Below are 16,382 nucleotides of genomic sequence, written 5' to 3'. Positions count from 1 at the left end.
TGTCACAGCTTTTCAAAATAAAAGACATACAAAGGCGCTCATCGACAATATTGAAAATACGTTTATTTTAAAATACACCACCACTACTTCTACTACTACTACTACTACTACTACTACTACTGCTAATAATAATAATAATAATAATAATAATAATAATAATAATAATAATAATAATAATAATAATAATAATAATAATAATAATAAGTACTAAAATAAACAATAAAATATAAATATAAAATATATAAAATAAACAAAAACAATGGTTATGGATGTGTGTTTGGATTGATTTGCTTGTGAGGTGTATTTTTTTTAAATGGGTAATGTGGCAAGTTTTGTTCTTGATCAAGGGTGATGTAATAGAATAAAAAATATCAAGTAACAACTAGAATATTTATTATTAGTTTAAATGTAACATTTAATTAAAATTTTAACATGGAGAATTAAACAATTTTGTTTTTTAAAAAGTGCTGATGTCCGCATAATATAGAACATTATTCAATATTCGAATAACACAAATACAAAAAGCGAAAATAGTGATAACCCATAACCTCTCTTTGTTTACAGTTTTGAATTTTTAAAATCCTAAAATGTGTGTGAAGACAGTAAATCTGATTCTTTTGCCAAAAATGTGCCAAAAGTACCTTTTAGTATCAATTTTTATTTAAAAAAAAAATGCAATCAAAATTTTCAAAAAATTCTCCAAGTGAAAAGCATTTGGCAGTGAAATACTGTACTCTTGCTTATTTCTTTGTTGACAGTGAAAATCTGACAAAAATAGATTACCTGAGGCAGAAGTAGCTCAATAATCCAAAGTACTCAGTTACATTGTCATGTAGTTTAAACAAGACCAAAGCAATTCATTTTAACGATGTGTTTATGTATGCCTACCATGACCAGATTAAAACTTTTGGTAGTTTTTAAAACAGAGTAAAATGCGGACATGTACACTGGTGACATTTTTAACAACAGAAATGATTTGGCAAAATTTTAATTGATGTTTTATGATCGATACACTGCGAGAAATTATTTTTTTTTCTTTTATAAACCAATCAAGACTCAGTTGGCACTTTTTTTCAGATTTAAGATAAGATAAGATAAAGATACTTTATTGATCCCAGCTTGGGAAATTCAGTTGTTGCAGCGTCGGCGTTAGGCTCAAGATACAAACTTACACACAATAGATGACAGAGAACCAAAACAATCAATCGGAAAGAAACATCAGTGAATTAGCACAGTTTTATTGCATGCCACATCAGGAGAGAGAAAATAGACGGACCATAAATGACTTTATCTATTGCACATGGATGACAAGTTATAGAGTCCAATGGAGTGAGGAATGAAAGATCTCCTGAAGCGGTTGGTGTGACAGCGAAGCTGCCTTAGTCTGTTGGAGAAGGAGCTCCGCTGACCGTCCAGTACAGGATGGAGAGGATGCTCAGGATTATCCATGATGGATACCAGTTTATTTAAAGTCCTCTTCTCCATCACAGATTCAAACGTGTCCATTTTGCAACCAATTACAGAGCCAGCTCTTCGGATCAGTTTGTTCAGTCTATTGCTGTCCCTAGCAGATATGCTGCCCCCCCAGCAGACCACCGAGAAGAACAGAGTGCTGGCCACAACAGACTGGTAGAATATTTCAAGCATCTTGCTGCACACGTTGAAGGATCTTAGCCTCCTCAGGAAATGGAGTCTGCTGCTGGCCTTCTTATACACAGCAGTGCTGTTGCTCTTCCAGCTCAGTCTGTTGTCGATGGTTGCTCCCAAGTACTTGTACTCCTCTACCTCTGCCACATCTCTGCCAAGGATGCTGAGAGGCTGGGAAGCTGGTGGTTTCTTCCTGAAGTCCATCACCATCTCTCTGGTCTTTTCCACATTCAGCTGCAGGTTGTTTTCTCCAGACCATCTCACAAATTCATCCACAAGATCCCTGTACTCCTCCTCCCCAGATTTAATTTAAAAGCTAAACAAATACCTCTTTGAAGTCTTGGGAAGTTTAATTTTTTCCCCCATTTTCTTTATTTTTATAAAAGCATCAGCTGCTTAAGAATATGCCATGGGTTACAATATAAAACCTAAAAAAAGTTTTGTCACACACCATAAAGTAACTACCTCCCGGTTATTTACTCATCTTCATTTTACAATTGTATTTCTGCAAATACTACAGATGAAAAATAGCCTTTGGGCTAATTCTGGCGCATTGGAGCCATGCTTTTAATGTGCACTGTCCCTGTTAAATAAACTAATAAATAAATGAAATAAATATATTTTTGTCGTTCTAGACTCATTTAAACAAATAAAGATGTTTCTTTTTCTCAATGAAATTAAGAAAAATAATTTTCAATGGTTTTTTAACCCCCTCAGCCAAAAAAATAAAATAAAAAACGACCCTCTCACCCTCCGTGGGTGGTTTCTCTGCTAGCACTGCCCTTTCTGGACTGACAGGTCTGAGATGTTTCCAGGTATCTGTAGCCACTCCTCCAGCTTGGGGGTTACTGCCCCGAGTGCTCCAATTACCACAGGCACCACTGTCACCTTCACTTTCCATGCTTTCTCTAGTTCTTCTCTGAGTCCCTGGTATTTCTCCAGTTTCTCATGTTCCTTCTTCCTGATGTTCCCATCGCTTGGTACTGCCACATCCACCACAACAGGTTTCCTCTGTTCTTTATCCACCACTATCAGTCTGGATCTGGAAGTCCCACAGGATCTTTGCCCTCTCATTCTCTACCACCTTCGGAGGTGTTTCCCATTTTGACCTTGGGGTTACCAGTTCATATTCTGCACACATGTTCCTGTATATTATTCCAGCCACTTGATTGTGGCGCTCCATGTATGCTTTACCTGCCAGCATCTTACACCCTGCAGTTATGTGCTGGATTGTTTCAGGTATAGGCTGTTTGCACAGGCTACACCTTGGGTCTTGTCTGGTGTGGTAGATCTGAGCCTCAGATCTACCATATATATATAGATTGATAGATATAGATATATATCTATATATAGATACAGATATATATCTATATATAGATAGATTTAGACATAGATATACACACACACATCTATCTATCTATCTATCTATCTATCTATCTATCTATCTATCTATCTATCTATCTATCTATCTATCTATCTATCTATCTATCTATCTATCTATCTATCTATCTATCTATCTATCTATCTATCTATCTATCTATCTATCTATCTATCTATCTATCTATCTATCTATCTATCTATCTATCTATCTATCTATCTATCTATCTATCTATCTATCTATACGTTTGAATACCTAGCCTGTAGGGGGCAGACTCACGTCATGTCCTTGTAAAGTGTCAACAAACGAAGAAGAGGAATTTGAGCAGCATTGGGCGCCTTTGGTACATGATTCACTGAACGTTGGTGAGCTCATTTTCACGACTCCTGCAGGTACAGAAATAGTTGAAATGTTGTATTTTACCCGTGATAAGGTTTATTCAGAAATGACCGAAATTCAAATATTGGCAAATTTTGCACTTGCGTTTGGATTAGCTAGCATACTATTTAGCATTTGCAGTTTGCAGGCTAGTTAGCCTGTTTACTAGTAACATTTGGCTCAGCATCAGAGTACAGAGAGACTTTAAGTATTATATATATAAAGTAATTGTATCTCCGTAGCCAATCTATAGGCGATTGTTTGTCGGTGTGAACGAGCTGATGCCTGCTGAGATGCTGTGTTCGCTGAAGCTAAGATGCTCTCCTCTGTTTTTGTAACCCAGCCTTCCTGACAACTGACTGACTGAGCCATGAGTGAGTTCCGGATCCACCACGACGTGAACGAGCTGCTCAGCCTGCTGCACCTGCGTGGAGGTGATGGGGCAGAAGGTTACATAGATCTTCTACAGAAGCACAGGACACCGTACGTCACCACCACAGTGTCTGCTCACAGTGCCAAGGTGGGTCATTTATGCTGTATTTATTTACAGGCTAGTCTATAGTCATGCAAATCTTATCATGGTTTTCGTTTTATGACATTAAAAAAGCCCTAATGAATGCTGTTTTGTGATTTGTTTTTCATCTTTTGAGGCGACCTTGGATGGCCAGAAAGGGGGGGGGGGGCATATAGATCATATTATTTATGATTATTATAATTAAAAGGGAAAAAATGACAACCTCAAAATATGTTTATATAGACAAACCTGCACTTGCTGGGAAACAAACAAAAAAATGTTATTGACAGAATGATTATTTACTCTAAAACTGTTCAAGAAGTATTTTTTAAACCAAATGCCAGACAGCCCAGTATTTCAGATATTTGGATTAGGGATGCCCAAACTGTCAGTCTAAAAACAAACCATATGTTCCATCACTGAACCAAATTGTTGGGGGGAAAGAATTGTGCAGCCTTACTACATACCAGTACAGTCAAAGTGTTAAATTTGTGACAAATTTATATTATATTAATTTTTATTACATAACACCAGACTAGTGTAACCCAATTGAAAGATTTTCCTTCGTTGTTACTTGCTTAATAACAAATTTAAAAAAGGATTTTTCTGAATCATAAATGGATTTTAGTATTGTTGTTTTGTAATGTATAAATCATATGGCGAACCCAAAAAACTTTGAACCGAGTAATGGAGAAAGTGAATCAAGACATCCTTATTAAAAGTTTAAGATTTATTAGTTAAAACACATTTTTTCCATTTGAAGGATGTTAAAAGATAAAATTAAAAAGGTGGCTACAAAGGAAGAGTAGCCAACTGCTAAAGACAGAAAGGTGTAGACAGTAGGAGTCGTAGTGGTTTTACTGTTTATAATTTGCAATGTCTGATATTACTTCTTTTGTCTCTTAGGTCAAATTAGCGGAGTTTTCTAAAACACCAGAGGATTTCTTGAAGAAATACGAGGAGCTCAAGTCTAAAAATGTTCGAAATCTCGACCCTTTGGTGTATCTGCTTTCCAAACTCTGTGAGGATAAAGAGGTAACGCACCGTATTTGTTGTGCTGAAGTTTAGGTGTCTGCATTCATACAAAATGACATTTCTTTAGGAGGTGAAAGTGGTCATTTTAAAGCAAATCCTCCCAGTAACATGACCTCTTTTTTTCTGTCTGAATATGTGGTTTTCCTTAAGGACCCACTCTATTTAAAAATGTGGTTTTGGTGTTTTTAACATGTTCTTCTGGAAATGTTCTGTTGATGGAGGAAATATATAAAGAAAATTAATTTTATCATTGCATTTCTGAGTATTTTTTATTTAAATCTATGGAAATCATGAGGGCTGTCCGGTCTCTATATGACCGGAGAAAGAGCTTGGTTCACAAAACCGGCAGTAAGTCAGACTTGTTTCCGGTGCATGTTGGACTCTGTCAAAAAGTGTCTTTTAGGACAACACAAGGGAATGCATTCAAAAATAAAGATGCTCCAGGTGAATCAGTCACTGGGTCTTTTCATAGTTTTTTATTGAAATTTAATTGATACTTTATTTATCCTATAATGGGGAAATTCTTCTCCGCATTTTGACCCATCCTCTGGGGGGAGCGGTGAGCTGCAGGCTCGACAGCTGGCTGGGGAGAGCGAGGATCGATTCCCCCAATCCTTCGGTTGTTGGACGACCTGCTCTACCGCCTGAACTAAACTGCCGCCCAGAAATGAATGGAGAGAATTTCCAGGGGCAGCCAGGGGCGAGAGGGGGTCTGGTTTACCTCTCTGCTCTTTGCAGATGATGTCCTGTTGGCTTTATCAAGTTGGGCTGCATTGGGGCGGAACGAGGGGAGTCTGGGCATCTTTGCTTAGACTGTTGCCCCCGCGACCTGGTCCCAGATAAGCGGAGGAAGATGGATGGATGGATGGAAATCATGAGCTGACAGTTTAAGAGCTTTTTTGTGACGTATGTTGGAAGAGGATCAAGCTCCCTGCTCCACAACCTGGAAGGGAAGAGGGGTGGGGTTGCTCTGTGCCAATGGTCCCGCCTACAACTCAGAGGAGATTTTCTAATGAACTACTAAAGCTCTGCAGAAACTATGTACTAGAAAATGATGCAGGTTTCTGGTTTGGGCTAAAAACTGTCTATTCATAATGAAAAGGCCACAGAGAAAACTTTGATAATAGATCAAAAGATGATCAAAGTGGGACTTTAATAAGAACTTTATTTTCTTTTTTTCCCCTCTTTTTAGACTCTTCAGTTTTTGCAACAGAATGCCAAAGAAAGATCAGAGTCGTCAGCAAACACAAATTCAACGACAACTACCAGCTACACTCTCCCTCAGTCCAGCGCCAAGATGTCCATGCAGGAGTTGGATGAGCTGCGGAAGAAGCTTGGCAACGTGACGGCCAGCTCCAACGCCCCACTGGTGAAGAGTTTTCAATTTTCTTACAGCATGCCTGAAATATGTATACATGGAAAAAAAGATTGACTCTCCCATTTTCTTTCAGTCTTTTTAAAATAAGTCTGTATTTTGGTAAATGCTGCTGTTGCTCATCATTGTTTCTGCAGCCCGCTGAAGTCACCAGGAAGATGTTGAGAGACAAACACAACAAGAAGAACCCCACGCAACCAAACCCTGTGTTCCCTAATTGGGTGTATGACCGTCCAGCCCTCATTGGAGACTTCATCACAAGCCCCACTGCAGCTGGAGACCTGACTGTAGCTGTTGGTAAGAGTGCCGTTCTGCTCAGACCTCTGATTCCGGTTTCACTTTTAATCCTTTCATTGTCCGTTCAGGTACGCTGCCTCTGGCGACCCAGGAGCAGGCCCTGGTGGAGGATCTGCTCTTTGTTCTGGTTGGAGTTGATGGGCGGGACATCACAGCTCAGCCCGTCCTGGGGAGGCAGAACCGCTCTTTCATCGTTGATGCGACACTGGACATGTCCGTGAAGGAGCTGGTGAACAGAATCCTTCCTGTTGCATCGTATTACTCCACTATAACTCGGTAAACGCTGGTTTCAGTTCACCTCTTCTCACTGAAAAACAGTCAAATTCTGCTTTCCTGGACAATCCTTTAGATTTGATCTCTGCTTTTTGGGCCACGTTTGAGACAAACTTCTGTTGGAATATTGAATAACAAAAATAAACTCATTTTTGACATACAAACCTTGAAAAGTTAATTTAATAATGGATAAATATTATTCTAACAAGTTTAAAATGTAAAAAGAGATCTAAAACCCAAATAAATTCCAATCAGACCAGAGAAAATTGAAATGATAAATGGCAGAAAACCATACAATCATTTGCTATCTTTAGGACAGTCACTCTTTTATTTTAAAATGATGATTTTAATTCTAGAAAATCTTCTTAATGAAAATTTAGACGTTAATATTTCTGTGAACGTTATTGTCAAATGGTTTTAAACCTTTTGCAGGTTCATCGAAGAGAAGTCCTCCTTTGAGTACGGCCAGGTGAACCACGCTCTGACGGCAGCGATGAGGACCCTGATGAAGGAGTACCTCATCTTGGTCACTCAACTGGAGCACCTGCAGCGGCAGGGCCTGCTGTCCCTGCAGAAGCTTTGGTTCTACATCCAGCCCACCATGAGGACCATGGAGATCTTGGCGTCCATTGGTGAGAGGCTGACTGGGAATGTCCAGACTTTAAAGTCCCACTTCTGTCATCTTTTGATCTATTTTAATGAAAGTGTTCCCGGAGGTCCTTTACTACGATTATATAGTTTTTAGCCAAAATCCAAAAGTCTGTGTCGTTTTTTAAGACATTAAATAAAGAAAATTAAGATAAAACATCGTTAGAGTATTTCTCTATTGTGTTGACTCAGGAGCAGACGAAAAAATGCTGTTTAAAAAAGCTTGTAGTTGTGACGTACAAACTACAGTCGACAGGTCACAAGCTCCCTGCTCTGCTCCATTCCGATGCATCCACTTACAGACAAACAGATTCATGAACGTCTTCGTTTTCCTCGTCAGAGCTGGAATCTGGATCTAAATTGTACGGCTGGATAGCTCTGACATTGCTCGCCATTTTTGTTTGCATCTGTGATTGCTCGGGTTCTGAGGGGCTGTAAGGTAGCACGAGAGAGTGTGGACAGAGGACTAATGGAAAATGAATGCAAGCTTACTGCGCACCACTGGTCTTCCCAACTCAGAGGAGAGTTTCTGATGAACTCCTGCCGCTCTGCAGAAACTAGAAAAACAACACCTATTTTTTTTTATTTTGGCCAAAAGCAGCATAAATATAGTGAACACTTTGAAAATAGATCAAAAGATGATCGAAGTGCAATCCAATTTTCTTTAATTTACTTAACAGGGGAATTTTCTTTTTTCTCATGCTGTGGAAGTTTTAATCTTTTTACAAGGATTCTTATAATTAGTAAAAGATGCAGTTGCATTTTTTACCATTTCATTGTCTTGCATTTACTTTTTTTTAAGTAAGTTTCAGCCTTTAAGCCACAGTCTTTTTAAATTAAATTAAATTAAATTAAATTTTTAAATCAGAAAATCGTGGCACTAAAATAGGTTTTAATTTATTGCAGGTATGTTACCTCAGTGAGCACTTTGCAAGCTGTAGCGAACTTTACTTAAACCTTAATGATTTAGCTGCTGTTTACATTTACAAAGGATATTTGTGGACTTGAAAAGTCACAATCCTGTTTGATTTGTGCTCAGTGTACCAGTTTTTTTCTAATACTTTTAGCCAACCATGCAATAAAAAAATACCTATTTAGTGACCGTGAAAGTACGGGCGTGCTTTACTTTCAAATAAAGTTTGTACTCATTCAGATGTGTGCAAATGTTGTAAAAGTCCTTAATAGTTGCCCTTTGTGTAAGTGTAATCTACACTGACAGCCGATCCCTCAACACTGTTGTATCTTTAGTTAAGTTTGAGGTTCTTCTTGCAGAAGCAGCTTCTCATTTGAACCACCAGGGGGAGCTTTGAGTCAGTTTTCTTCCAAATTTTATTTAGGAAAATTGAGAAAGTTATAAAACCGTACATTTAAATTCACTTAGGTCCAATTTTGGACCCATGACTTATATCTCCATTCTCAACATTTCTTTTCTTTTTTCCATAACATAACTTGGTGTCTAACAAAACACAAAACAGGGAACAGCGGATGCATTATGAGGGAAAGAAGTAAACAAAAAACACACTAAAACATTCAACTTGATTATAATTACAAGCCAGACATTCATTACTTCCATTTGTTGTAAGTGATTAACATAGAATATCCATTGTGGGCATCTGTTTCCGAAGTGAATAGGTTAGTCTTTCTATCTGGCAGATTTCATTTACAATGTCTATCCAATTGTCCAAGCTGGGTACAGTGGGGAGGAGCCAGTGTCTAGTCACTGCTTTTTATTACCAGTGGGTATTAATATTCTGAATAAAATTTTCATTGGTAGGTGGGAGTTGTGTCTTACAGACTGATAAAATCACAGGGTATTGTCTTATTTGATATATATTCAATATGTTTATGTATTTCCTTCCAAAAAATTTTTATAATGGGACAATCCCAAAATATGTGGTAATGGTCGGCTTCTACTTCTCCCCACTGTTTGAGTCAATTTTCACAACCTCTGTGGTCTCTGGATTTTCTGAATTATAGATAAAGCAGGACAGAAAACAGGAATACAGACGGGTTTATTGAAATCTGCTGTTTTCCAGCCTCCTCTGTGGACAAAGGAGAGTGCATGGGCGGAGCAACGCTTAGCCTTCTGCATGACCGGACCTTCAACTACACAGGTGACAGCCAGGCGCAGGAGCTGTGCCTCTACCTCACTAAAGCCGCCAGCGTGCCGTACTTTGAAATTTTGGAGAAGTGGATTTACAGAGGCATCATCAAGGATCCGTACAGGTCTGCATTCAGAGGGGAGACAAAAAATCCTGATAAGGGGTTTCCTGGCGCTCACAGATTCTCCTGTTCTCCACTTCAGTGAGTTCATGGTGGAGGAGCATGAGCTGCAAAAGGAGAAGATCCAGGAGGATTATAATGACAAGTACTGGGACCAGAGGTACACCATTGTACAGCATCGAATCCCCTCCTTTCTCCAGAAAATGGCAGACAAAATTCTGAGCACAGGTACAGGGACACAGACCCAAACAGGAAGAGAGACGTGACTTTCTACGCATAAGACTTATAGATGACACTTTACAGGGAAATACCTGAACGTGGTGCGAGAGTGCGGCCGAGATGTGACCTGTCCTGACGCTAAGGAGGTTCTGTACACCCTGAAGGAGCGGGCCTATGTGGAGCAGATTGAGAAGGCCTACAACTACGCCAGCAAGGTCCTCCTGGACTTCCTCATGGAAGAGAAGGAGCTGGTTTCTCGTCTGAGGTAAACCGTTTTCTTTGTCCAGAATAGCTTTTTTCTTTTTCTTTTGTCTATTAAGTCTAGATTTCCATGAAAGGTTAGCATCTTTACTGCTCACAATAATGACATATTAACAGTTATTACATTAACAATTGTAATTTTGTTTTTGCCAGATCCATCAAGCACTACTTCCTGATGGACAAAGGAGATTTCTTTGTGCACTTCATGGATCTGACAGAAGAGGAGCTGAAGAAGCCGGTGGACGACATCGTCCCCCCCAGACTTGAAGCTCTGCTGGAGCTGGCTCTGAGGATGAGCACCGCCAACACGGACCCCTTTAAAGACGACCTCAAGGTGGGGCCAACAAATTTCAAACAGAGATCCACCGATGTGGGGTTTTTTTTCAGGACCGATGCAGATTATTACCGGTAGTCAAGAAGGCTGATAATCAATATTTAGAGCCAATATTCATTTACTGTAAAAAGAAACTTATTAATGGCATAATCCTCGCTGAAGATGAAGGAATGATGAGGATGGTGTGCAAAGAAACTTTCTTGCATGTTTGCATGTTGCCTCTGAGCAGAGGAGGGAGGGGCTGGGGTTATACCTGCGCATGGAGCAGCTGAGGTGCTTGCGCTGTTTCTTTTTTTCCTCTTACTACAGGCTGGACAAACGTTTTCTAACGCACCATTAACATCGTTGAAAGACATTTGCATTGGCGCCTTAACTCATTAAAGGTGACGGCCCTAGTTGCTAGTAGTGTGGCACAGGGCTGTGGCCGGATACTGCTGAAGACCGCTCAGTGCTGCTGCATCAGAGCCAAAATAACCAGTTCAAAAACGGTCCGTTGGATTAAAAAAGAAAAGGCTGATGCAGACATGCATCAAAATAACAAATATCAGTGCCGATAACTGGCCTGGCCAATAATCTTGAGTCCAAGGTTTCTCTTAATCATTGACGTCCACTGGGCTCCACATCCATCATGTTTTCTGTTACTCTGCTTCAACAGATGAGCTCTAGTGAAGTCATAAGTGAGCCGTCCCAGACCCTTTTGATCAGGCTTTTTCTAGGGCTTTCATTGAGGGGCGGGGCTCTGTGCTGGAGGGGCAGACCTCTGTCCAAACTGAAGGCAGCTGCTTTGTCTGGGTGTTACTGAGAGGCTTTTATTTTGCAGGGTTTTAATCCTAAACATTTCCAGTGTTTAAAATGATTTTAAACAAAAGCAACTGAATAATGGAAACTAATGTGTTATCTTCTGACTCAATAGCACCTTTAGAGCTATTTAAAAGAAAAATTCAACCAAACCAAGCTGTGGGATTTTCCTGACAAACACACAAGGTCACATTTTCTCTGTGGACACTTTTTCCTGCAGGAAATTTTGGGTTTTAACAACAGAAAAATGCACATTAGGTCTGTTTACCAATTTAGTATTAAAGGTAGCCATCAAAATAACTGATAACGCATCTCAATGCCCCTCTTACTTTATTCAGATTTGTATTTTATTCCTCAAAACGCTGCTGTTCTTTCTCCAGATTGACCTGATGCCTCACGATGTGATCACTCAGCTGCTGCGAGTGCTGGCCATCGAGACCAAACAGGAGAAGGCCATCATCAACGCTGAGCAGGCGGACGCGGCTCTCAGCGGCCTGGAGGCCTTCTCCTTCGACTACATTGTTAAGTGGCCGCTCTCGCTCATCATCAACAGGTCGGTCGGAAATCTTTACAACTGAGCAGTCCAGCTCAATGTTTGTTCTTTCTTGTGTACCTTGACCATAAATAGAAAATGGGATATGAACCAGTGGTCTCCAGCCGCAAACCGGTACCGGTACACTTGGTACTGAGCCGCAGAGAGAGAGGAAAATAAAAAAGAGGCCTATATTTTTACTATTTTATTTCTAATCTGATTCTTAAGGAAATTTTATTTAGGAAAACTACTGGATTCTCTCAAACACATCCAGCACATTCTTGACGCATGTCAAGCCCTGCAGTCACGTATTGAAAATCCATCTACCATTTTCTTAAAGCAGCTGTGCCAACCGCTAAACTGAAATCCCCAAGCTAGCAAAGTTAAGAAAAAACAAACGTTTCTTTTGGCAGAAAATAATCTTCTGTGAAGAAACAGAAGAAGTGCCTTTGACTTAAAAAAAAAAATGCAATCTGCATTTAACAGACAAAAACCAGGAGTCTGTACTGCAAATATGGATTTATTGTGACAGTTGTTCCCACATACCATAATTATAATGCATAATAGTTATCAACCAGCTGTCTAAAGTAAAGTTTAAAGCAGATGCAGATGTTTTACAGGGGATGAAGATAAACTTTACCCTTAAAAATTAAGAGAAGGAAAAATAAAATCTGATGCCCACTTTAGCCTCATTTGCGGTCAGTGAAAATATTGTCTGACATTAAACCGGTCCATGGTTTGAAAAAAGGCAGCGACCACGGGTAAAAAAATGTAAAAGCAAAAGATGGTAACACTGACATCTAGTGTTTAGAAGAGGTAGTGCAACAAAGATTCATAACAGGAAGGTTTTTTTTTAAGCTATTTTATTTTTACAAGCCTGTAAAGCAGTTAAAGGCCAGTAGAGCCTCAAATAAGCTGGATTTAGGTGATTTTAATTCACCGATGCTTTGGGGTGTTTCGACACACACAGTTGTTGCTCAGCTGTATTAGAAATTTAAAGCTCTATGGCACACGAATGAATGATGTTTCAATAAATGATGACATTTTGTGCTAATAACAGCTCGTGTTTGTTGTTCAGAAAAGCGCTAACAAGATACCAGATGTTATTCAGACACATGTTCTTCTGCAAACATGTGGAGCGGCTGCTGTGCAACGTGTGGATCAGCAACAAAGACTTCAAGCTGTACTCCTTGCACTGTGCCAAATGGTGAGCTGACATCATTTCATGGACGCTTTGGTTAAATATCAGTCAGAAAAAGTCCTCAGACTCTGCGATCTGTGTTTAGGTTTGCAGCGGCGTTCGCCCTGCGCCAGCGCATGCTTAACTTTGTGCAGAACATCCAGTACTACATGATGTTTGAGGTGATGGAGCCCACATGGCACATCATGGAGAACAACCTGAAAACAGTGAGTGAAGAAGCCTGCAGGAAGACGTGATGCTTCCAGCTTTTTGGAGCTGAGACGTGTCTGCTCTCCTTCACCAGGCCTCCAACATTGATGATGTGCTGTGCCACCACACCAGTTTCCTGGACAACTGCCTGAAGGACTGCATGTTGACCAACCCGGAGCTTCTAAGGATCTTCTCCAAACTCATGACCGTCTGTGTCATGTTCACAAACAGCATGCAGGTTTGTTGTAGAGGAAAAAAACAAGATTGCACTGCTTCTTCTTCTTTTAACGCTGCATCCTGATTTATGTAGTTTTAATGTCTATGTTAACTTTAAGGAAGATTTAGATGTAAAATGAAAGATTTTACATGACTATTAAAGTTTGATGTATATGTTGACATGCTTTTATGCAGACAATGGTTCCATGGTTGAAGTGTTTCAGATAAAACCGTTTTATATAAGCCTTTTTTTAAATAGTTAACCTATTAAGTTGAAAAATGATGAATGTGTCACTGCAGCGGTTCACACAGACCATGAGGTTGGAGCGTCTGTCTCGAGAGCAGGGGACGATGGACGAAGCTCCAAGTCAGAGTGAAGCCGAGAAGAAGCTCAGCACAAAGGTCTTTGAAATCTCTGAAGGGTTTTCTGCTCAGGTCACATTTTATTGACAATTTTTTTTTCTTCTCTCATTTGTGTCAGTTTTCAGCCGAGCAGGTGGACGCTCTGCAGTCGGACGCCAGTTTTGAAGCCACCATCAGCAAGTTTGACAGTAACTTCAGTATGCTGCTGTTGGACCTGCTGGACAAACTCAGCATCTACAGCACCAATGACTGTGAGCACAGCATGATCAGCATCATCTACAGGTGAGACGCCGGCCCACAGCTCCGGGTTTGTTTGTTTGTCCGTTTGTTTGTTTGTTTGTTGTGTAGTGGGGGAATTTCCCATGAAGCTCTGAGTGTTTTTGCATGGAGGTTTTTGTCACCCATAATCCAAATCGGATTGTATTCTCAATTTGCATTTTGAAAATACATTATGTAATTTAGAATTTAAAAAGAAAATGTATTCAATTCAGTCTTCCTTTTTTTAAATTCAAGTTTAAATAAAGAAAAATCCATTGGGTTTGAGATTTTCCTGGCTTTTTGGTACCAACATTTAAAAAATGAAAATGCATTTTTATAACTGTCAGTTCAATATGCAAGTTGGTCATGCGTTTTGAAAAAATACATTATGCTGCAGTTTTTGGAAATAGCATATAAAGCAAAAAAAAAAGCATTTTCAGTCTGTACATAAGCAATCATTCTTAAAAAAACAAAATAAAACAAAATAAAGTTTCAAATAAGACCAAGCTTTATTTCTTTTAAATAGAATAGAATAGAATAGAATAGAATAGAATAGAATAGAATAGAATAGAATAGAATAGAATGGCTTTATTGTCATTGTGCATAGTACAATGAGATTTAAGCTTCACCATCAGTGCAAGAACAGTAAGGGAGGGAAAGGTAGTAAATAAAACATTGTAATATAATAAAATCAAAAAAGCGAACAAACAGTATATACAAGTGTGCAATATAAGCTGTAAACTGTATTGAAGAGTGCCGAGATAATTGTGCAAAAATTGCGTATGAAAAAAAAAAAAAAACTGTGCGTAGACATGTCAAAAGTGCAGAGGTGGCAATGAGGTAGATAGTTGGAGTAAACAGGAATGTTTTTTTTTCATCTGTGCATTTGGGAATTGAGGATGGTTATTGCCTTTGGAAAGAAGCTGTTTTTTAGTCTGTTCGTTTTGCTTCTGATTCCTCTGTAGCGCCTCCCAGAGGGCATCAGGTTGAACAGGTCTGAGCCGGGGTGTGAACTGTCCTTAATGATGTTTTGAGCCCTAGTGAGACAGCGCGCGGAGTAGATGTCCGTCAGGGTGGGGAGAGGGCACCCAATGATTTTCTGAGCCGTCTCTACGACTCTCTGCAGTCTCTTTTTATCCGCGGCCGTGCAGCTGCCGAACCACTTGATCTATTATCAAAGCGGTCCCAGTGGTCTTGATTATGTTTATGCTTAGGATTTATCAAACAACACGTGGAGCTGAAATGCACAGAATATTGTTTGTTTTGATCAGCTTGACCCATTCATTAAAATAACGTTTTTCTGAATATGACTTTTCAGGCTGGACTTCAATGGATTCTACACTGAGCGGTTGGAGAGGATGGCCATTGAGCGCAGTCAGAAAGCAGCAGCATAGTTGTCATCTGTGTTTCATTAGCTGTCATACAGCAGACGCTAGCTTTAGCTGCAGACAGTTTGTACAGTCAGCAAGTACATAATGTGTATAAACCGTGTCCTGGATTCAATATTATTGGTATGTGCAAATTTGTATTTATGCCTCGACTCTGTAGTTAAAAAGTTGTATTGAGCTTCATTAAAAATGTACATTTGCTTTACGCATTTCTACCTCTGTTGTTTTGTAAATGATATTCTGCTTGATAAAGTCAATAAGCACACTTTAGTCCATCATCAACTGCTGCAGATTTCTTTTGTTTCTTTCACCTTTTTACTGAATTTAGGCTGAACGGATTTGTGACTTGAAGAAGGGATTGGGAATTTATTGTTTTGACGTCTGAAATAATAAGACATAACCCAATTTGAGATGACAAACTTCAAAATAAAAGCATGAATTTTGGTTTGTTAAACATAAAGAAAAATCAGCTGAAAATGTCGAGTCAATAGTGTTATGTCACAAGAGAACTGAAGATATACGTTTTAATGTGAATCGATTTTTGTGTGTTGCTAATACTGTAGTTTTAAAGCTTTAGAAGGGTAAACTTTAAAGAAGTGTTTTAAAAATAGTTGTATTATTTCAACCCTCAGATGTTCTCCATTTTATAGCAAAATGAGCAAAACACAAATTCAAATTTATTTTCTGATTTTTATGTCTATGTGAAGATACTTGGGACCTTTTTAGGATATGAAGCCATGTCAGATTTTTGACTGTATTTTCATCTTAACTGAATTCCTTTTTCTTTCTTCATCAAGAGAAAATGAAATAAACTGATTTTTTTAAAATCAAATTCAAAAATAAAAAATATATAAT

The 16,382-nt window shown here is 39.0% G+C and overlaps 1 protein-coding gene across 2 annotated transcripts; it reads left to right on the top strand.

The window, feature by feature from the left end:
* The first annotated feature begins 3,279 nt into the window (after window positions 1-3,279).
* On the top strand, window positions 3,280-15,732 carry tubgcp2 (tubulin gamma complex component 2). Of its 2 annotated transcripts, none has more exons than XM_004080662.4 (18): window positions 3,280-3,417; window positions 3,747-3,923; window positions 4,824-4,952; window positions 6,145-6,321; window positions 6,465-6,624; window positions 6,693-6,900; window positions 7,330-7,529; window positions 9,582-9,771; window positions 9,851-9,996; window positions 10,072-10,252; window positions 10,402-10,582; window positions 11,761-11,933; window positions 12,991-13,119; window positions 13,199-13,319; window positions 13,397-13,540; window positions 13,819-13,920; window positions 14,000-14,163; window positions 15,458-15,732. In XM_004080662.4, exons 2-18 carry the CDS (start codon window positions 3,774-3,776, stop codon window positions 15,531-15,533), a joined length of 2,631 nt encoding a protein of 876 aa, XP_004080710.1. In that variant the 5' UTR covers window positions 3,280-3,417; window positions 3,747-3,773; the 3' UTR covers window positions 15,534-15,732. The 2 variants fall into 2 exon arrangements, with proteins under 2 accessions (XP_004080710.1, XP_078794046.1); XM_078937920.1 differs by having other exon boundaries at window positions 3,292-3,390.
* The last annotated feature ends 650 nt before the right edge of the window (window positions 15,733-16,382 follow it).

This window comes from Oryzias latipes, chromosome 19 (genome assembly GCF_053564925.1).
Source record: "Oryzias latipes strain Hd-rR chromosome 19, Olatipes_Hd-rR_3.1".
Taxonomy (NCBI): Eukaryota; Metazoa; Chordata; class Actinopteri; order Beloniformes; family Adrianichthyidae; genus Oryzias; species Oryzias latipes.
Note: the sequence above shows the minus strand (reverse complement) of the source record. Positions and strands in the feature narration are given on the sequence as shown.